The sequence below is a fragment of the Vulpes lagopus genome, chromosome 22 (genome assembly GCF_018345385.1).
Source record: "Vulpes lagopus strain Blue_001 chromosome 22, ASM1834538v1, whole genome shotgun sequence".
NCBI classification, from domain to species: Eukaryota; Metazoa; Chordata; class Mammalia; order Carnivora; family Canidae; genus Vulpes; species Vulpes lagopus.
In genome coordinates this window covers 25888526-25909778 of record NC_054845.1, presented here as the reverse complement: position 1 = coordinate 25909778, position 21253 = coordinate 25888526, and the positions used below count along the sequence as shown (strand labels likewise).

Sequence of the window (21253 nt, the reverse complement as noted above, 5' to 3'; positions counted from 1 at the left end):
GCCCTCATTCGTTGCTGCCCATGACCCTTTTCCCTTCCACGGCTGAAGGTGAGACCTGCCAAGGGGTCCTTGCCAGGCCCGGAAACGTGGCCCCAGGGACCTTGATGTAAGACCCCAGGGGCGCCCAGGATGGTAGAGAGAGGAAATGAGGACTGACTCCCGGACCTGGGCTGGCCAGCCACAAGCTGTTGAAAGATGCAAGTTTTCACTTCCTTTCCAAGTGGGAGTCTAAGTCCAGCACAGTTTCTGTATTTGAGTTAGATTGCTAGCCCGTTTCTTCCTGCTGCTTCTGCATTCACCAACTCTGGAAGCTTGGCCCGGGCACCTCTGTGCGTGATGAGGGCTTGGGAGCGGGGCTGGGCAGGCCCACAATTCCTGGGCATGGAGCCTAGTCATGAGCTTGGGGGATGGGAGGGGACGAGGGCAATCTCCTCAAGTTGTTTGTGTCGCCGCACCTCCAAGCAGCTTCGCACAGCTGTCTCTCGCTGCATTGCTGGGGCCTAGGGCTGTGCCATTAAAAGTCAGGTCGTCTCCCCTCTGTTTGTTCTTTATTTCTGGCCTCAGCCTCTATGCTAGCCTGGGGAGCCTCCCGCCGGGCCCTGGGGAAGATTTCAGCATTGCTAATAGGCACCCCAGGACCCATATCCACGTCAGCACGTGGGGGTGCACACTGCTGGGGTGGGGGCAGTCGGGGCGGAAGCTTCAATCTCAGGAGCAGGTGATGCCAGCCCTGCCCCTGCGTTCCCCTCCCTGGTGATTCAGGGACGCAGTGCCCTTCCCTAGGGAACAGGTTTCAAGCCCGGCAAAGGCAGGGCCCCTGTTTACTCAGCAGAGTAGGGCAGGAAGTGGCAGCTGGATACTGCTGCACCACACTGGCCTCATTAATCATTAACAGTGTGTGAGCTAGAACCCTCTGGGAGAGACTGGGCCAAATGGCTGCCACCTCCACTCCCCTTGCCCCCAGGCCGAGCCTGGGAGAGACCTGTTAAGTTGCTGTCAGGAAGCTTCCTCAGGTGTCTCCACCCAGAAGCCCTACCCTGGCAAACCGGCTGGGCTGCTTTGACTCAGCTACCCACTCCTGGGAATGAAGGGAAGAACAAATTCAACGTGCTTCTAGGGGGCCCTGGTCCTAGTTCTTAGCAGAGAAGCCAGCTCCATCCAGAAGAGCTTTAAGTTTTTGACTAAGACAAGCTAGGACAACTGACTCCTCCCAGCTAGTCAGATCTAAGGTAGGGACACCTGCCTCCTTAGGCAGAATGGTGAAGTCATGCCATTCCTCATTAGGCCAGTCCCTCTTCCCAAGCGGTTCCCTTGGAAATGGCAACCAGACCCTGGGCCCCGGGCACCTCTTCTCCCTCATTCCAGGAACAATGAGACTTAAGATCCACACCAAGCTGCTTTCACTTTATTCTTCTATTTATACATTCTCCTGCTCCCAGATGTGAAGGCAGACCATGATGTAAGCTCAGCAGTCCTGCTCAGAGCCTGTCTAGATTCATCCATTTCCCCTTCCCCATCTCCTACCCTCGTCCACACCCAGTCAGTCCCCTGTCCAGTTGTTGCAGAAACAAAGAAATAAGACTGAGCTGTCGGTTCCCATCCACTTGCCCCCGATGCCAAGAGAGCAGTCCTGGAGACACCGGGTGGAGATTCTAATGAGGGATGAGAGCCTCCTTCCAAGGCACAGGGCCACCTCTCAACGTAGCCACTGGTCTGTTTAGATTTGGGTGGTGTGTTGGTCTGAAGCTGGGGGTTGCAGTGCCTCCAACTGACTGAGGAGGAGAGAGATGGGAGGGCGCTCCTGGGGGTCTATAGTCATCATTGAGGCCAGCAGCTGCCGCAAGGCTGAAGAATGCCTGTGGAAGGAGGCGGGCAGGGTGACTGGAGGGTCTTCATTCCCCATGCTATGGTTCTAACTCCACTAATGCCAGGGAGGAGTCTGAAGTGTTTCGTACCCCTTTTATTGCTCACCTGGAGCTCTGCGGGATGCTGAGTTGGTTCTGCACAGCGAGGGCCACACTGTCACCCTTCTGGAACACCATGTCATATGGGCCTTCCCCAAACATCATGGCGTACAGCACGCAGCCTAGGGACTGAACATAACTTGGTTATTACTTGACAAGGGACCAAGAGAAATGATCTCTTTCCTCTGGACTCTGTAGTGAAAGGTGACTACATAAGCTAATAAGAATAGGCTGACCTCAGCCCCATGACACCACCAGGGTCCAGAGAAACCACCAGCTAGCTGGAGACTTCTGCACCCCCTGCTTGCCACTGCCTTCAGTCCTGACACTTAGCTGTACTCATTCTGTTCAAAGGGAGGAATGATACCACTTCCTGAGCAATTGAGTACAGTGTCAGTGACGGTTCCCAGGAAGGAAGTCGAGGGGGATGGGGACATACGCGGTTCCTGGGGCCCCATGCACTCGAAACCAAAGACCTGCCCCTCTGTTGCACAGCAGGTACAGAGCGGTACTCCTCCCCATCCATGTGCCCCCCCACATGCTCCTCACCCAGACATCAGTCCGCTCATCAATGACACAGTGGCTCTGCACGGAGAAGAGCTCCGGGGCGCGGTAGGAGATGGTACATCGCTGGGCTGCCCAGTCCTGGAAGAGTGGCCCCATAGCTCAAAAGAGAGGCATAGGTCATAGTCATGTGACCAAACTGGGGCATGCAACAGGAAAGGTTGAGGATGGGGAACAGGAGGGCAAAGGAACCTGGACACTCTTTTACCTGCAGGGCCAGAGCCTGGCGGGAGCCTTCCACATGGATGCAAGCTTGATTCATGGAACCCAAGTCCATTAAAACTGGCTGCCCCTCATCTCCAAGCAAGATATTGGTGGGCTTCAGGTCCCTGCAGGAAAGTGGAAATAAATGGCCCATGAACATCCCTGGACAGGGAGACTAGAATCCCTGGGGGCAAAAGAATCATGGGGACTGTTCCTTGGGAGGAGAGCAGAGACCACTCAATCCTTTTGGTGAGGCTCTTTCTTTCTGCCCCATAAGCACACTGGGCCCTCCCACTGACCTGTGGGCATAACCTCTGGCATGAATGGCCTCAAGGCCTCTGCAGATACCCAGCAGCAGCTGAAGGATTTGATCTTCAGTCAAGAAGTTGCCTTTGTCCTTCAGCCTTTCTATCTCGTTCCACAGCGTACCCCTCTGCAACACAAGTTTCCCCACGGTTGGACAGGTTTTCTGGGTCTCTGCTCCCTCAGCCTGATCCCTTCCCTGTGTCACAGCCTAGCAGCTCTTTCACCACACACACTACACACCTCACAGTCCCACTTGGGTTCCCCTAAACCCCAAATCTGAAGCGGTCCAACACAGGACATGGTCTCTGCTTCCTAACGTGCTTGGCTACTCACACAGCCCTCGGTAGATGACTCTGTTGCAAGCCCCTCCACTGCCAGGAGACTTTCTGACCTTGAAGAAGGGTAGCAGCAGCCAGGCCTCATGTTTAGTGCCCCGCTCCCTCAGACAATAAGCCACAAGGCGGAGGATGTTGGGGTGATGGAAGAGGCGATGCATGTCTGCTTCTCGTTGGGCTTCCTCCCGATCCTGCTGCTCGTGACACAGGATCCGCTTCAGGGCGTAGAAGTGTCCATCATGTAACCCCTCCACTAGGTCCACATAGCTGAACCCACTGTGGGCCAAAGGGGTCAGTGAAGGACCACGGTCATCTCCCACACTGCTTGGACCCAGAGGAACTCCCTGGGTGGGGAGGGGAGGGGGTGTCTTTCCCAGTCAGCAGAAACCCTCCCAAGACGTGGCTTCAGGAGAAGTCTGAAGATTTTACACTTTGAGCTCAAGGGTAGGAACACAGCAATCTTTGAGGTACCTTGGTCGTTATGCGCAGCTCTGCACATGACAAATGCTCCGGAAATGTTACATGAGTAACAGTCAACATCTGTCAAGTGCTGTGAACCGGGCCCTGGGTGAGATGATTTCTTTTCTTTTCTTTTTTTTTTTGGTGAGATGATTTCTATGCACTATCTCATTTAATCCTCACAACTCCATCAGCGACAAAAGATAATTATCTCCAGGGCAGCCCGGATGGCTCAGCGGTTTAGCGCAGCCTTCAGCCCAGGGCCTGATCCTGGAGACCCAGGATCGAGTCCCGCAGGGATGGAGTCCCTCATCGGGCTCCATGCACGGAGCCTGCTTCTCCCTCTGCCTGTGCATGTGTGTGTGTGTGTGTGTGTGTGTGTGTGTGTGTCTAATAAATAAAATCTTTAAAAAAAAAAAAAAAGATGATTATCTCCATTAAGCAGATGACAGAACCACGGCTTAAGGTCACACAAGGTGGAGCCAGGAGGCCTGGCTCCAGAATCCACTTTCTTGGCATTCGGGTTGCTGGGCTCTGTCAGGGGAGCTAAAGGCTACTTTAAAAGGATGAACCTGGGTTCATCCTTGGGTGGCGCAGTGGTTTGGCGCCTGCCTTTGGCCCAGGGCGCAATCCTGGAGACCCGGGATCAAATCCCACATCAGGCTCCCGGTGCATGGAGCCTGCTTCTCCCTCTGCCTGTGTCTCTGCCTCTCTCTCTCTCTCTCTCTCTGTGACTATCATAAATTAATAAAAATTAAAAAAAAAATTAAAAGGATGAACCTTCTGAGGCCCTATCACGTGCAGACTGCTGTCCTTCACTCTCCAGAACCCGGGGGCTAGCTAGGCGATTTCCAAACACTCACCCCTCCCCCAGTTTCTGGATGAAGAGGTAGCGCTTGTTGTCAATGAGGACGGTTCCCCGGGAGCAGACACACAGCGCGTGGCCCATAGCGTCTCAGTCATCCTCCTCAGGGGCGGTCCGGGCTGCCGACGGCCGCGTGCGGGCTGGGGGGGCTCTTCCAGGCGACGCGCTGGGGGCCCCGCGGATCATGCTGGAAGGCAAAGGACGGCAGGGTCGTGGGCCAGGCCCAGGCACGACCCCCGAAGTGCCGACGTGCAGAGCTGGCGCCCGGGCCTCGGAACGCAGAGGAAACGAGCCTTGGCGACGCCGGCTCGGCTGCCCTGGAGCCTCGGGCCAGGCCGCGTCCTCGCCGCCAGCCCGCCCGAGATCGGCCGTCGGGCCGCCTCAGCAGCCGCGGAGCGTGGGGGCGAGGCCCGGGCCCACCCGGCGGGGCCCGCCCCGGCCTCGGCGCGCAGAGCCCCGGGAGGGCCGGCCCCGACTCCCCACTGACCTGGCTCCGGCCGGAGACGAGCGCCGCGGACCGGAAGGGGCGGCTACGTCATCAGGCCGCGCCGGCGTAACGGCCTGCGGTATCCTAGCAACCGCAGGGCACCCGGAGGATGTGGGGGCGCGGAGCTGAGAGGCCGGGGGCGGGCTAAGGCGGGGGAGCGCGGGTCCCGGGACCCGGGTGAGGGTTCCACACAGGCCTTCAGTAGTGGGCAGGACGCAGGCACCCGCGCCCAAGGGGAGCAAAGCCGGGCTCGGCCCGAGGCCCCCAGGCCCCCGTCTCCCAATGCCGGAGGTAGGAAGCTGCAGTCCAGCCCCGAGGGGCGGGTGCCGGGCGGGTGCCGGCGGCCTGGACCCCCACAGCGCCGATCGGTACACCCTTCGGGGCTCCGGCCTGCATCCCACTACCCTAGTTTCAGTGGTTAAGAGCTTACTAGCTGCGTGACCTTGGACGACTTAACCTCGCAGAGCCTCGGGTTCCCCAGTTGTAAACACGCTCTAACAGTACCTAAGGTTAGGAGCCCGGACGGTGAGGCCAGGCTGCAGCTCCCAGCTCTGCTAAACTAGCGGCGTGACCTTGAGCAGACTATTTAAAATTTCTGCCTCTCAATTCCCTCATGGGTAAAATGGGAGTGATAATTACCAACTGCACGGAGCTTGTTGAAGATGAAGTGAGATGTAAAGTGCTTAGCACACTATCTGACACAGCCCTCGGTGTCAATAAATAGAAGTTGCTGTTATTTTTAGTATGATTCGATTTTTCTTATCCTGGTCCTTACATCCCAGGCTTGGGACTGTGAAGGCAGGAGTCATGGAAATTCATAAATTCCCAAGCCTTGGCCCCAGGTAGTTGCTCCTGACAGCTCTCGCGGAGGCAGGCAGGGATAAATAGAAGAGCGGGGGACATCCAAAGAAGACAGAATGGCTGAGGTGGTCTCTTTTGCTGTAGCAGGGCCACTAGGAGAAAAAAAAATCCCATTTATAACTCGGTCCCTACTTTCACACCACTGGGAAGATTGATTCTGCACCTGTTTTAGCCCCCTGGTCTGACATTCATTCATCTAGATTTAACCTGCTATGTACCGAGCCCCGTGCTAGAAGCTGAGGATGCAAGATGGACAAGGTACTCTTCACCCTCAGGGAGCTCAGTTTAGTACCACAGTGCTTCTCAATCTTGAATGCCTTTAGGATCGCCTGGGAATCTTGTTAAAATCCAAATTCTGATTCTATAGGTCTGAGGTAGGACCTGAGACTCTGCATTTCTAACAAGCTCCCAGGTGATGCTGATGAAGCGGATTCAAGATGTAGAGGATCTTACAAACTAGTAGAGTAGCGCGGGTGGACAAGTCCAGGCTAATCGCCTGGTGACTTGAGGTGGTCTCCGCCCCCTTGCTCGCTGAGGTTCCCTCCCAGGAATCCACCACGTGACAGCCGGACCGCCCTCTCTGACTAGAGGAGCCCTGTTAGCGCCATGGCTCCCAGGAAGCGGCTCTGCCTTCCCGTCCTGCTGTTGCCACTTCTGTCCCTGCTGCTGCCCCAGGTAAAATGACAGGATTGAATTGGCAGGCTGGGCGTGGTGAGGCGGGATGAGATCCAGCCCGGGAGAGAAAGTGAAAATAACAGAACAGCAGGCTGGGCTAGTTCCATCTCCTCTGCAGACTCTGACCCCTCCCTCTGTTCCAGGCCTCTGCTGACCCCGCGCTCTCTCTTTGCAGGCAGACAATCGGTCGTTCATAGTGGATCGGATAAATGACAGATTCCTTCTAGATGGGGCCCCGTTCCGCTACGTGTCTGGCAGCCTACACTACTTTCGGGTACCACGGGTGCTTTGGGCAGACCGGCTTTTCAAGATGCGAATGAGTGGCCTCAACACTGTACAGTTGTAAGAAGCGCTCAGGATGAGCCATGGAGGGTGGGATTTACTCTTCCTACCACCCCCCTCAGAAGGGGATTGGGACAGGACAACTAGCTGGGTATGAGAGCTCCAGGGCTTCCAGGCCAAGGGTGGGAAAGGGTGGGCCAGGACCTCCTCCCAACAGCTTCCTGGAGATTCCCTGCAAGGCCTGAGCCCTTAGGCCTCTCCAGCACCTCCCGCCTTGGGCCCTGTTAACCTCTTTCTTTCTCAGTTACGTGCCCTGGAACTACCATGAGCCAGAGCCTGGGGTCTATAATTTTAATGGCAGCCGGGACCTCTTTGCATTTCTGAAAGAGGCATCTCTAGCGAACCTGTTGGTCATACTGAGACCAGGACCTTACATCTGTGCAGAGTGGGAGATGGTGAGTTAGAAGGGATAGAACCAGAGCCACTCCTGTGCAGTTCCTTCACTCCCCCCATCTGCCCACACTGTAGGGCCACTTCCAGTGCTATACTCAATATTCTACCTTCATACCTCTTCCACCCCACTCCCAAACAACAAAACCTGCTGTCTTTATGTTTGTCGCAGGGGGGTCTCCCAGCCTGGTTGCTTCAAAAACCTGAAATAAATCTGAGAACCTCAGATCCAGGTGAGCTGAGACAAAGGTTTCAACACAGAAAATAAAAGCAACCGATAGGAACACAATGAGTCATTTGGGTGCTCAAAACTGAAGAGACTCTCCCCAAACTGGAGATCATCCATGCAGATATTTGAGTGTTTCCTTCATGCCAAGCAAGATGCTACAAACTGACACCAGGCAGACCCAGTCCCTGTGTAGTGGGGCTTATGGGGGAAAGAAACAGTTTTGTTTTGTTTTTTAAAAAAAACCTGTAAGATTATTGCAAGTTGTAAAAATACCACACAAGAAAAAAACAATACTCATGAGGCCATGAGTAACAGAGAAGGCCTGTTTTGGGTAGGGAGGTCAGAAAAGGCTTTTCTGAGATGATGATGACATTTCACTTGACTCTAGGGAAGGAAAAGCTTTGGTCATATGAAGAATGAGGTGAGAACAACCCAAGTAGAGGGAACAGCATATTCTAAAGCCCAGAGGTGGGAAAGAAGTGGTATGGTTGAGGCCAACTCGGCCAGACCATAGTGGGTAAGGGAGAGAGGAATGTGACGTGAAATTGGAGATAGATAGGGACTGTTAATGCAGGACCTTGTAGGCCACCGTAAGGGGTTGGTATTTTATCCTAAACACAGTAGAAAGCCATTGAAAGAGCTTAACCAGACAGGTTTGATTTGTTTTCAGATTACGTTAGCCCGGATGTGGAGAATGGAGGGAGGGGGCCAAGCAAGGATGGAGGTAGAGAAACTAATTGGGAGACTCAGGCTGTGATTGAGGAAGGAGGTGATGGCTCGTGGACTAAGGTGACGGTGGTGGTGGTGGAGATGGGAAGAAGAGAGCAGTTTTGAGATGTAGGTTGAAGATCAAAAATCACCAGGCCTTGTTAGATTCTGATGGGAAGGAGAAGGGTGGGGCCAGCATGAATCGGGTCTGGAAAGAAAGGAGTCATGTTTCCAATGAACATGGTGGTGCCATTTACTGACACAGGGAAGTAGGAGACTAGGGGTGGCAAAGGACCACCTTTTTTGGGGGTAAAACAGTTCTGGTTGTGTTAAATTTGTGTCATCACACACAAGTTAGGGTGTTAAGCCACAGGCTGTGTGAATGTGACGCTCAGCTCACGGGGAGCTCTGAGCTAGAGATAAATTTGGGATTTATCAGTCTAGAGATGGCATTTAGATCCATGGCTGTTGAGACATTGCCTGAGGGAAAGAGCATCAGGAGAGAAAAGATGAGAACTCAAGATTAAGCTCTAAAATGCCCTATATTTTAAGGAGTTTGGATTTTACTTCAAGTGTAGATAGGAAGTCATCAGAACAAGGGAGTGATCTTATCTGATTTATCTTTTAAAAAGATCACTCTAGTAAAAATGCTTTGTATCTGTTGGGGACCAACCGGCTTCTTAGGGCGCTGAATAGCTCTATGCTCCTCAGAACAATTCCCCAACTCAGCTGGCTCTGAAATACATTTGAAATGGCAAAGTAGTGCTGGCACACCGGCATGCAGTGTCCACTTTTCCCAAGAAAGCAGCGACCTCTTCACTGCAAGTCCACAATTCCTTTCCAGGCCTCTCGCCTCCTTGGCCAGTCAGGAGCATCCAGCCCGGCTGTCCACCCCATCCTTTCACATACACTTTTCTCTTGGCTCTCCAGATACCACCTTTATGTGGTCTGTGCTCCTTTCCCTGGATCCCAGCCTTGCTGACCACTCCTTCTTAATCTCTTGCTGGTTCTCTGCCCTTTCTCTTTCTGCTAAATACTGGGTGGGGTGCTGAAGGCCTCAGTTCTCCAACACTTCTCTTTTCTATGTGTTCACTCCTTAGACAATCTCATCCATTCCCATCGCTTGCTTTTTTTTTTTTTTTTTTTTAAGATTTTATTTATTTATTCATGAGAGACACAGAAAGAGGCAGAGAGGCGGCAGAGAAGCAGGCTTCCCGCAGGGAGCCCAATTCAGGACTCACTCTTTCCCAGGACCAGGGATCACGCCCTGAGCCAAAGGCAGATGCTCAACCTCTGAGCCACCCAGGCGTCCCTCCCATGGCTTTCAGTCCTATCTAGTAGCTAACAACTCTGAAATAGGAAACCTCTGCAATAGGTTCTCCTCTCCTTCAGAATATGAACCATGGATTCCTTAAAATGGCCTCTCAGGTCCTACCTAATGGACCCAGTCACCTCCCTGACCTCTACTCTTTTCTTCATTGTTCACACTGGCCTCATTGCTGTTTTTCAAACCTATCAGGCACATTCCTACTTTGAGGCCGTTGCACTTGGTGCTCCCTCTATCTTCCTGCAGAATCACCTTTTCAGAGAGGCCTTCCCTCGGCTGCCCTCTAAAACTTAAGCTCTTCTGCCATTTTATATCCTTCCCTGCTTTATTTTTTCTCCTGGGTATTAACATACTGTGTATTTTAGCTATTTATTTATTGCCTGCTTTCCTCACTTGGAAGGAAATTCCACAAGGGCAGAGGTTTTTATCTATTTTGTTCCATTCTGTATCCCTAACACCTAGAATGTTGCTGGGTACATGCTAAACACTCATAAATATTTGTTGGATGAGCTTTAATATATGCTTGGATAGAAGGAGGCAGTCAGACCTGGCACCCTTTGTACAGAATGCAAAATGGAAAGGAATTGAACGTTTTAAGAATGCAAAAATACCCTCCAGTACATCTTCCATTGAATCCATTTTTGAGTCTGCTACATGTTAGGCATTGTCCTCAAGGATAGGGATGAGGCAGATGGACCTGACAAATAGGTTCCTGTTCACTGGGTGAGGGAGACTGACAGGAGACACTTAGAGAGGGGCACCTGGATGGCTCAGTCTGTTAAACGTCTGCCTTTGGCTCAGGTCAGGATCCGGGGTCCTGGGACGAGTCCTGCATCAGGTTCCATGCTTAGTGGGGAGTCAGCTTCTCCCTCTCCGTTTGCTGCTCCCCCTGCTTGTGCTCTCTCTCTGTCAAATGAATAAAGCCTTTAAGGGGGGGGGGCATTTAGAGAAATACTGATAATTTGTTATGTGCTTGAAAAAAAGTAAGAGGTGACATGAGAGTATGTAACAGGGACACCTACCCTCATCAGGATTATCAGAGGTTTTCTTGAGGAAGTGAAATAGAAGTTAAGATCTGAAAACTGTACTGAGAATGGCCAGATGAAGGATGGTGGAGAAAGTGTCAAGCGGAGGTCATAACAGGTGTGAAGACCCTGAGGATGAATCAACAAAAATCACAAATAGGGGCTGAGATTTTAAGGCACAATACTGAATATAGTGGTCTTCTGATGGGTGACTTAAATCACCAGAACTGTCAGTTCCATCAGGGTGCAAGTCATCATTCTGCATTTTTGTGAACTCCCATGCTACTTCACAGCTCTCTCAAGTATACATCGATTACTTAATTAGTTCCCTATGATGCTTTTAACATTTTTCTTACATTAAAAATTTTTTTAATTTACAACTTTAAGGTTTCCTGTGCTTAGATGTCCTTGCCATGCAAATTCACAAGTGCTCAGGGTTCAGTCACCACTGCTCAGGTTCATTTGTGGGCGAGTGGGCTGCAAACAGTAGCCCAGGGTTCAGGCAGCACTGAAGTTGCTGGCCTTGATGCTATGGGTGGGGGCTGCAAAGGCAGTGGTGTCCTAATGAGCAGAGCACTGCTCCTTCCTTTAGACTTTCTTGCTGCAGTGGACTCCTGGTTCACGGTCTTACTGCCCAAGTTATATCCATGGCTCTACCACAACGGGGGCAACATCATTAGCATTCAGGTACAAGGGACTGGGTGAGAGGAAGGAGGTGCCAGGGGTCCTAACCTCCGCTGCATGGCTGAGCTCCATTTTCCATTTTCCTGGCAGGTGGAAAATGAATATGGTAGCTACAGAGCCTGTGACGTCAACTACATGAAGCACCTGGCTGGGCTTTTCCGTGCGCTGCTAGGAGACAGGATCTTGCTCTTCACCACAGATGGGCCTGAAGGACTCAGATGTGGCTCCCTCCAGGGCCTCTACACCACTGTGGATTTTGGCCCAGGTCTTCTGAGCGAGGGTGGAGTAGAGTCTGGGGAAGGGGCACCTCTTCTATGTTTATCTTTCACTTTTGTCTCCTCTCTGCAGCTGACAACATGACCAAAATCTTTGCCCTGCTTCGGAACTATGAACCCCATGGGCCACTGGTGAGGAGCTGGAGGGGAGGGCAATCAAAGCAGGAGTTGGGGTTGGGAATGGGTCGAGCTCAGTCCCCATCTCACTTGTGGCTGCTTTCTAGGTGAACTCTGAGTATTACACAGGCTGGCTGGATTACTGGGGCCAGAATCACTCCACACGGTCTGTTTTGGCTGTAACCAGAGGCCTAGAGAACATGCTGAAGCTGGGAGCCAGTGTGAACATGTAACTGGAGACACGGGGGCCAACATGAAGGCAAAACGGGATGTTGGGGAGGAAAGTGATTCAGTGGGTCAGCTTTTCCCTTTCCCCCCACCTTACCCCCCTTCAGGTACATGTTCCATGGAGGTACCAACTTTGGATACTGGAATGGTGAGTCCAGATGGTCCCTGGGGTGGAAGCAGGGAGGCATCAAGGAATTAGAATCCGAGGGCTGGGTAGATTAGGAGGTCTCAAAGCTGGATGTGGCCACCACTGCCCCTTCTGATGGCAAAATTCTTTTTGTGAATTTCTTTGCTTAGTGCCTGTCATTTGAAAGACACTGAATGAATGAAATTGGTTTGACCCCAGGTGCTGATGAAAAGGGGCGCTTTCTTCCAATTACTACCAGCTATGACTACGATGCACCAATATCTGAAGCAGGGGACCTCACACCTAAGCTTTTTGCTCTTCGAAACGTCATCAGTGAGGTGCCCTACTACTTCATTAAGCGCCAAAGGCTTTTATCAATTTGGGGAAAGGGAGTACCTAAATTGTTAGTAATGGGATCCCATAAATCATTGGTTGTTGTCTGGGCCGCGGAGCCTACAGAACCACTTCCCAGCCACCCAAACGGGACTATTTGGGAAGACGCATATAAGCATGTGCAAAATTACAGGATCTTTGTGACCCCTTAAAGCCTTTCCCCGGAGCCCAGGTTGAGAGCCCTGTGCTTAGTAGGGTCTGGGAGTAGGGGTTGTTTGTGTGGTTTTCCTATGGCTCCTGAGAGAATTTGGGCTCAGTTCCAGGAAATTCCCTTGGGACCTTTACCTCCCCCCAGCCCCAAGATGATGCTTGGACCTTTGACCCTGCATCTGGTAAGCTCTGGATCATCTTTTCTCTGATCCTACCCCTTTGTTCTCTAAATGGCCCAGACTTTCTGGCCCTCTATTCTGACTTCCCTTTTATTCTAACACCTTCCCCTTATCCTAACAGGATGGGGATTTGCTGGCTTTCTTAGACTTCCTGTGCCCCCAAGGGCCCATCCATTCAATCTTGCCCTTGTCCTTTGAGGCTGTCAAACAGGTAAGGGACAATCCCATGTCCTGGAGGCACGGGAGCCTTCCCCAACAGCCACAGCCAGAGGTTCCCTCTGCTGCCCATCTTCCCCATAGTATCCTCTCTTCCTCTCATTTCATCTTAAGTACTTAACTCTTCCACACCCAGGACCACGGCTTTATGTTGTACCGGACTTTTCTGCCCCATCCCATTCCTGAGCCAACGCAGTTCTGGGTGCCTAACAATGGAGTCCACGACCGTGCCTATGTAATGGTAGATGGGGTAAGGACCTCATTCCGGGCTACCCTGTGAGCCCATCCCCTCTCCTCCCAGCACCCCGTATCTGCCCATGTTTGCAGGAGGGGCCACAGATAAGCTGGGATGAGGAAGAATTTGAGGCGAAGGTTCCAGAATACATGGGTAATGAAGGACGGACTACATTCTCTTTGCTCTCCAAACACGTGTGCTAATGTAGCTTCCTGTGTCATGGCCACAAGCTAGAGCCCTTCCTCTCAGAGTGCATCTTATCCACAGGTGTTTCACGGTGTCTTGGAACGAAACATGAAACACCAACTATTTTTGACGGGAAAAGGCGGGGCCAAATTGGACATCTTACTGGAGAACATGGGGAGGCTCAGTTTCGGATCTAACAGCAGTGACTTCAAGGTGAGCTAGCCTTGCCTGTCCCTTCTCCTGCATATTCGTGTCCATCAAACTCCCTTGGAAAAATAGGGGCCTAATGGAAGACAAACAAGAGCCCTGTGCTTAGGAGTTAGGCAGCAAAGTAGTCGCTTGTGGGGATCTAGACATGGCCACTAGTTGCATCCCAGGGCTTGATTAGGGACAGTTACACCATAAGAACTTAAGAAATGATGAATTTTTATTTGCCTTCTTCACAGGGCCTACTAGAGCCACCAGTTCTGGGGCAAATGGTCCTTACCCAGTGGCTGATGTTCCCTCTGAATGTTGATAAACTCGTAAAGTGGTGGTTTCCCCTCCACTTGATGAAAAGTACACGTCCTCAAGCTCCTTCTGGCCCCACCTTCTACTCCACAACGTTTCCAATTTTCGGAGAAGGCGGGGACACTTTTCTCTTTCTACCTGGATGGACCAAGGTACTGCTGACATTGGGGTCAGGGTGATGAGAAGAAAATAACGTTAGAAGGGGGAGTGGAAATTATTCCTAATTAGAAACCCAAAAGGAGGGACACCTGGATGGCTCAGTCAGTTGAGTATCTGACTCTCGATTTCGGCTTGGGCTGTGATCTCAGGGTTGTGCAATTGAGCCCCACATCAGGCTCCATGCTCAGCACGGGGAGTCTGTTTGGGATTCTCTCTTTCCCTCTCCCTCTGCCCCCCTACCCCCACTCCCGTGCTTTCTCTTTCTCTAAAATAAATCTTTAAAAAAAAAAAAACAAAGAAACCCAAAAGGGGGTGATTTTACCCCCTTGAGAGCTGACCATTTTCTTCCACTCTCTATTCTCTTCTTCAGGGCCAAGTCTGGATCAATGGGTTTAATTTGGGCCGGTACTGGACAAAGCGAGGGCCACAACAGACCCTCTATGTGCCACGACCTCTGCTGTTTTCTAGAGGAGGCCTCAACAAAATTACATTGCTGGAGCTAGAAAGTGTGCCTCTCCAGCCCCAAATCCAGTTTGTGGATAGGCCTATACTTAATAGCACTTCACATAAGACATTTGTCTATTCCCTCTCAGTTGAAACGTCAAGCGCCCCTGAACCAATGGAGTTAAGTGGGCACTGAAAGAAAGGTAACCTTGGACCTGGGACATGGAGTGGGCAGGATCCCTTGGTGCTGGCCACGGTGACCGCCAGGAACCAAAGGCCACAGCCTGAATGCAATACAAGTGCAGTTTCCTTGCCAAACTTTATTACAATTAAAGTTCCAGAGACAGTACCAGCTCCACACCCCTCTGTGGCCCTATCTTTGCCCTGGTTCCTGAGTGTCCTTAATCTTCCAAATACTCCGGTTTCACGGGAAAGAAGAAACCTAGGGCTACTGTGAATGCACCCTCTCAGGGCCCAGAGTTGGCCCAGGTGCAGCTGTAAAGAGGTCAGGAAGAGGGCTTGGTGGCCTGGCAGCGGTGATCCCGGAGGCAGCGTGTGGAGCAGAAAGAGAAGTCAAGATAGTGAAAGGGAATGAGGCCTTGGAGGGATGTCCCACAACTCCAGCAGCGCCTGGACAAGAGGAAGATAGATGGCTGAACAGGTACCCCAGAAACTTCCAATCCAAGCTCTTCCCCGCTCCTCCGGCCATATCTGGTTTTGTTCCAGAGGTTTTCTCAGAACATCTCAAGTCCCCCCTTCCCCCAACAGCCTTTTGGAGGACTCTGCAGCATTCATTCCACTTGCCCACACCTGGCCCTGTACTTACTGAGCACAAAGGGTTGCAGGACCGGGCGTCTGCGGGGTGGACACTCCCAGCTGGGCAGCCAGCCTGCGCTCTGCGGCCAGAGCTCTCTGAGGGGAAGAGAAGTCTTATTAAGGACAAGGCCTCAGAGGTGGACAGGGTGCCTAAGAAGTGACAGCTGCACGCTGGGAAGGGGTCAGACCTCTGAGGAAATCAGGGCTGTGGAAGAGAGAACCTCCAGCCTCACCTTCTCACGATCGCTGAGGGCGGCAAAGCGCCGCTGCTCTTCTTGCTCCCTCTCCTCCTGCTCCCGCTGCTTCCGCTGCTGTTCCTCCCTTTGCCGCCGGGCAGCCTTCTGCTCCCTTTTCCGCATAGCCTGCCGTGCCTCCATTTCTGGCGTCAGTGGCCCTGGCACCTGGAGGATTTCCAGGGAGGTGTAAGGTAAGACCCATACAAACTGTCCTTGGGAAAACTATAAGAAAGTGGAAAAGATCTTAGCCAGGATCAATGCTGCCTTCCTACTCTACTGCTGCTTCCTTTTCCAGCTGACCTGAGCCTTGCTGTAATCGTAAGCATCTGGATTCTTCTCCATGAACCTTCGGAACTCATTACGCGTTGACTTGTCAGCTGCAACCGTATATGGTGGCCGGGCCCGGGAGTCCCTAGGTGCGAAAACCCCCCAAAGTGGGTTCAACTCGCCTCTTCCATCTCCCAACCTCACCCAAACAGATCAAGGGGAATACTGTCAAGTAGCCAGTACCAACGTTAGCCTCCAGATGATCCTCTCTGTACCCCAAAGGGCTCGGTTTGGGGACCATTACTTACTGTACAGTGGGGTCAGCACCTGCCTCCAGCAGCAGGCGAACCACTGAGCCTCTCCCAGCTGCAGCTGCTGCATGCAGGAGGGTGAAGCCATTGGAGCCCAAGGGGGCACTGAGCAGAGACAGAACTCCAGGGTCTGTGGGGCCAGCAGCTAGCTGGAGTTTCAATATCCCAACATCTCCAGCTCTGCAAGCAGCCAGAAGCATGTCCCAGAGCTCTGACTGATCAGGGGTCTTGGCCTCATCCAGGGAAGGCCCCAAAGGGGCTGCATATGCCTGGGCGGACTGTGAGAAGGCCTCATCTCCTTGAGGTTGCTGGGGAAGAGTCACATGCACCCCGGCTTCCAGGTCCTGGCTTCTCTCCTTCTTATTCCTTTTTCTCCTTCTCCGCTTTGGCAATACCTCAAACTCACGAAGATCCAGGGTCCCTACTGTCAATTCTACTAGCTCCAGCTCCACCTGGAAGCTGTCCTCTCCCTCCGACCCTGAACCTAGGGAAAAATACAATGTTAGGTCCATCTAAAGAAATACACAGAGGGTGGAAGGATGTGGGCTGTCCCAGATGTATAATAATACATAAAAAGAGAATCCAGATTGTCTTGAAATGAAATTAAGTATTTGTATTTTGTCACCAAAGATCAAGTAGCACATTAAGAGCTGAATCCATTAGTATCCCATGTAGAAATGAGGCTCTCAGCTCAGATGGAGACAGGCCCAGAAGGACCCACGCAGGGACAAACGTCCTTAGGCTCTCCCCTTGAGCAGCCTTAGGATGGTACACAACAGGGGAGAGCATGGGAGCTGTGACAGCCGTGCAGGCTAAGAACCAAGCAGGCCTCAGCTCAGCTCCAAACTGCAGCATCCAGTAAGAGGGCAATTATGTGAGATTCGCGCCACACAAGCCTCTGTTTCACATACTTATGTCATATTTCCTAAGTGCTGGGGATACATCAGTGAACAAAAGAGAACAGGAAGTTGGGAAAGGTGATTAAACCCATCTTAGTAATTGCTACCAGGTGCCCCTTATCGTAACAGCCCTATGCATGTGTGTAATGGTATGTGTGTTATGTAAGGGCTCATTATAAAGAGGCAAGTGACAGTAGGAGATTTGACACTGCATTTCCAGGATAGACACCCAGATAGAGTTGACAGTTGCCAGATGGTGCTCAAACCCTGTTTGGGAGATTCCTCATTCTGCCCAAGTGTCTCATTTTCATCACTGGAGACCTTTCTTTCTGCCTCGAGAGCCTTCTTCCCCACTCTCATTGTCTTCCTATGTGCTTGAGGTGAGTCCAACCTGGCTGTCTCCCGGGGGTCTTCTCCTGCCATAAAACAAAAGATGTTTCTCAAGTTTAGCTGAGGAGAAGCCAGCTCAGGTCTCAATGAAGATGCTGTCTGGATGTACAAATGAGAACCCAAGGCTTGGGCTGGAAGGTACAGGAAGATCTAGGGAGTCTGGGGGGTCTGGATCAAAGGCTCACCATGGACATGCAAGGTGGTCAGCTTATGGAACACACGCTGTAGCTCTCTGAAGGTAGGTCTGCGGGTAGCGAGGGGGATATCCCAAAGTCGGGGGTCCCCTCGTTGTAGGGGTGCACCATGGCCTCTGAAGAACAGGGACCGGCCAGAGCGGGGGGCACGCAGCAGTATTGTCCCAGCCTCCTCCAGTGCTTTAGCCCAGCCTGGCCCTGCCAGCAGGTCACGAACATCCTAGGGAAGAGAGTAACTCAGCCCTGTGTATCTTCACTTGCTATTTTTAAATCTCCAAACCCAAAAAAATGGGCCACAAGATGATGTATAAGGAATGTGAAATAGAAAATAATACGAGGGAAGAATGAGAGGATGAAGACTCTTGGGGATCCATTCCTAGTCTACTGTTGCCTTCCCAGAAATAATGGGGTCAAGCTCCCCATGCTAACATTTGATGAGAGGGGGGAAAAGTAGATTAGTAAACCACCAGATCTGAGACGCCTAACTTACCTTGTATAATGTGGCTTCATTATAGCGCCTCAGGTTGGCTCCGGCAGACCGAGAAGCCCCACCCCGGGCATCGCGAATTCCCTGGGCTGTGCCCCGCTTGGCCCGCACTGTGTAGCGGTGAAAGGTTTTGTGTGTCACCACGTCTCTTCTGTAGACAACACAGACTCAGTACTGGAAATTAGCCCGTACTCCCAGGCTAACGGGGTCCAGTCCATCCTTCTACCCCATGCAGCACCCTCTCACCCTTGGAAAATGGCGCCAGCAAAGTGCCCAGCTGCAGCCATGAGCACCACATAGGATCTGGGACCTCCGTTCTGCAGGTTCTGTAGCAGCAGTTCTGGTTCTTCTGGTGGTACCTGGACGACAGCACAAACATGCCCACTGTATTCACGGAGAGGAAGAAATCAGTGCCAAGTGTCTCACGTGCATGATCTCATTTCATACAACCATCCTGAGGCTTGTCTTCACTTTACAAATGAGGACATTTGAGGCTTGTAGTCGCGATCAAGTGGTAGCACAACCACTCAAACCTATATTGGTCTGTTTCCGAACTTAATTCCATTACACTTGACCTCAGATTCAGGCCAATTCAGTCCAACACTGTGCTGTCCATTGTGGTACCCACATTCAACAGGAAGAAGAGAAATAAATGGCCTGGGCTTAGGGGAGATCTAGGCTGAGTGCTCAAAGGCCACAGTTGACCACACAACTTATGCTGCCACTTGCCTGGCGAGGGCCTAGCACACAGCGATAGGCATAAAGAAACTGGCCCTGGGCATTTTGGAAAAGAACCCGGTGTGGGTGGAAGCCTTGGGGTCTGCTGGGCTTCTCAAATTCAGCCCTCTCCTCATCTGGTATCTGCAAGTCCTCCTCACTGGCTGAGTCTGAGTCTTCTGATCCTGAGATGCTGGAAAGATCTCCTGAAAACGACACGAGGTGCACAAGTTTGGTGTTCCATCTTTGACCTTTCCTCCAGCTCCTAAACTAGGGCCTTCCTCCACCCCCATGTCCTACTCAACACAGGTCTCCTACCAGCCGTCACCTGTGGAGCTCTGCTTTTCAAAATCCAGGGCAGACAGGAGAGGCTTGTCCTTGAGACGCTGCTTTAGGTTAAACCGATGCCAGTCAAGTTTATAATGTTCCCTCTGGTAGGAGGCAAAGAAGGAGGCTGATGTGGAAATATGCCCCAGCCTGGCCCTTAATAGTAAGTATTCAAGACCAGAGAACTCCAGGAAGTATGACCAGGTAATGCCAACTGCCTTAGTCAAAACATGGACCTTTATTAATTAAAGACAAATCACATGTCTGCCTCTCCTCACCCACCATTATACTTTTTGCTTCTACCATTTAGCTCAGCACCTGGCCTTTTACCTGTTCCTGGTGGTTCTGGAAGGCCTGGTCACAAGTGGAACAAAATAACTTCTCTGAAATATCCAGGAGACCCTGGGGTAGTTTTCTTTCTGGGCTTGCCGAACCTAAATAAGGGGAGGGTAATTAGAGGTGGAAAGGGAGTCCAAATCTGCAGTACCTAGAAATTACATGCAGTGTCTGATACACAAATGAAAAAGGTGGCACATCCTTTCCTTCAAAGAATTTATAATCTAGGAATCATGAGATAAATGGCACAGTGATCACTTTATACGGGAAGTATGCTTCTGAAAAGATGTGAGACCAACATCTATCAAACAGTCTGACGGGATGGGCTAAGGGAATCCTGTAGAAACGTTAAAATTTTTAACTGCAAAAAACACTTCCCAAATGCCCAGGTTTTAGCTTACATTTACTTTTTTTTTTTTTTCTTAAGATTTTATTTAGTCATGAGAGACACAGAGAGTGGGGGGGCAGAGACACAGGCAGAGGGAGAAGCAGGCTCGATGCAGGAGCCTGACGTGGGACTCCATCCCGGGTCTCAGGGATCAGGCCCTGGGCTGAGGGCGGCGCTAAACCGCTGAGCCACCGGGGCTGCCCATAGCTCACATTTCCAATTACCGTGTGGTTTGTTTAAAAAAAAAAAAAAAAAGTCTAGGAAAAACAGCCAGAGACAAATTAAGGTTGTAAAAAAAAAAAAAAGTTTTACATTCAGCAAGAACGAATGATTTGATTGGAATCCAGTTACATTTGGACAATAGGAATTTTGAAGGATTTTTTTGCAGGCAGTCTCACCCAGAGACGGAATGAATGTTAGATAAATTTTATCAGTAGGAAGATGTCAACAAGAGCTCTTAAACCGGGGAATTTATCAATTAGAATGTGTTCCCTGGACAAGCGCTAAGCTCTAAAGAGCCTGTCCCGTTCCTCGTGGGTCCTCCCCAAACCTTCCCAGGTACCTGGACAGGAAGTCCGCAGAGCCTGGGCCGGAGCCGCCTCCGATGGGAGGCTCACCAAGCTCAGGCCCTGACACACCGGAGCATCCGCGTTGAGGTCAAACAGGGAGACCAAGGCAGGAACCCGGGCTGCGGCTGAAACCGGCGACATGGCTGGGCAGAAATTATGTGGGAGCAGCTCCTGGAGCAGAAGGGAGTGTGTGTGGGGGGGTAAGAACGGAGCCCCCCAGGGCGCGATCCTACCGCCCGGCGGCCTGCCTCGGCCTCCTCCACGCCGCGGGGCAGCCAGTCCGCTCTCGGGGTTAATACGTGACCCCAGCCCGGTTTCTCAAGGGGGAAGCATCCGGCTCCCCCATCGAGTCCGAGAGAGCTGAGGCTCCCCCAGCTCCTCGACCGCTCCTCGTTACCCGTGCGACGAGCTCCAGCAAGGGCTAAACCGCGTGGACTCGCCGCCGCCCCCAGAAGCTGCACCAAAGGTCCCGGGCAGCCGAGCGCCACAGACGTCCACGATTCCAAGCCCGGATTTCTGCAACACCACAACAATCTCGTCACTACGGGGCCGCGGAGGGGACACGCGGCGTCGCCCGCACCTTGGCCCCGCCCCAAAGGCCGCGCACTATTGGTCCTCTGGCTGCGCGAAGCCCACTGCGAACCCTTAGTCCCGCCCCCGAAGCCGGGAATG

At 52.0% G+C, this 21253-nt stretch overlaps 3 protein-coding genes and 1 long non-coding RNA gene across 10 annotated transcripts; 1 reads left to right on the top strand and 3 right to left on the bottom strand.

The window, feature by feature from the left end:
• Positions 1-1383: 1383 nt before the first annotated feature.
• On the bottom strand, positions 1384-5287 carry STK16 (serine/threonine kinase 16). Of its 2 annotated transcripts, XM_041737329.1 has the most exons (8): positions 5185-5287; positions 4696-4884; positions 3430-3649; positions 3032-3165; positions 2737-2857; positions 2514-2609; positions 1972-2093; positions 1384-1856 (listed from the first exon to the last, which is right to left on the bottom strand). In XM_041737329.1, exons 2-8 carry the CDS (start codon positions 4779-4781, stop codon positions 1718-1720), a joined length of 918 nt encoding a protein of 305 aa, XP_041593263.1. In that variant the 5' UTR covers positions 4782-4884; positions 5185-5287; the 3' UTR covers positions 1384-1717. The 2 variants fall into 2 exon arrangements, with proteins under 2 accessions (XP_041593263.1, XP_041593262.1); XM_041737328.1 differs by lacking the exon at positions 5185-5287 and having other exon boundaries at positions 4696-5178.
• Positions 5288-5305: 18 nt separating this feature from the next.
• GLB1L (galactosidase beta 1 like) lies at positions 5306-14993 on the top strand. 5 transcript variants are annotated; one of them, XM_041737316.1, is made up of 18 exons: positions 5306-5475; positions 6246-6303; positions 6413-6720; positions 6896-7062; positions 7307-7457; positions 7625-7685; positions 11334-11428; positions 11516-11690; positions 11774-11832; positions 11925-12046; positions 12153-12193; positions 12392-12510; positions 12823-12897; positions 13016-13105; positions 13247-13360; positions 13613-13744; positions 13978-14193; positions 14571-14993. In XM_041737316.1, exons 3-18 carry the CDS (start codon positions 6652-6654, stop codon positions 14838-14840), a joined length of 1956 nt encoding a protein of 651 aa, XP_041593250.1. In that variant the 5' UTR covers positions 5306-5475; positions 6246-6303; positions 6413-6651; the 3' UTR covers positions 14841-14993. The 5 variants fall into 5 exon arrangements, with proteins under 5 accessions (XP_041593250.1, XP_041593255.1, XP_041593254.1 ...); XM_041737321.1 differs by lacking the exon at positions 6246-6303 and having other exon boundaries at positions 6594-6720; XM_041737320.1 differs by lacking the exon at positions 6246-6303 and having other exon boundaries at positions 6582-6720.
• On the bottom strand, positions 10123-14155 carry LOC121480627. The gene is made up of 4 exons (XR_005985032.1): positions 14019-14155; positions 12178-12345; positions 10739-10870; positions 10123-10622 (listed from the first exon to the last, which is right to left on the bottom strand). It is a non-coding gene; the product is annotated as an uncharacterized LOC121480627 (long non-coding RNA).
• On the bottom strand, positions 14945-21137 carry ANKZF1 (ankyrin repeat and zinc finger peptidyl tRNA hydrolase 1). 2 transcript variants are annotated; one of them, XM_041737314.1, is made up of 14 exons: positions 20979-21137; positions 20575-20752; positions 19619-19722; positions 19290-19392; positions 18974-19167; positions 18491-18603; positions 18248-18395; positions 17749-17977; positions 17440-17589; positions 16272-16758; positions 15997-16108; positions 15694-15861; positions 15471-15556; positions 14945-15274 (listed from the first exon to the last, which is right to left on the bottom strand). In XM_041737314.1, exons 2-14 carry the CDS (start codon positions 20720-20722, stop codon positions 15151-15153), a joined length of 2166 nt encoding a protein of 721 aa, XP_041593248.1. In that variant the 5' UTR covers positions 20723-20752; positions 20979-21137; the 3' UTR covers positions 14945-15150. The 2 variants fall into 2 exon arrangements, with proteins under 2 accessions (XP_041593248.1, XP_041593249.1); XM_041737315.1 differs by lacking the exons at positions 19619-19722; positions 20575-20752; positions 20979-21137 and having other exon boundaries at positions 19280-19392.
• Between the last annotated feature and the right edge of the window lie 116 nt (positions 21138-21253).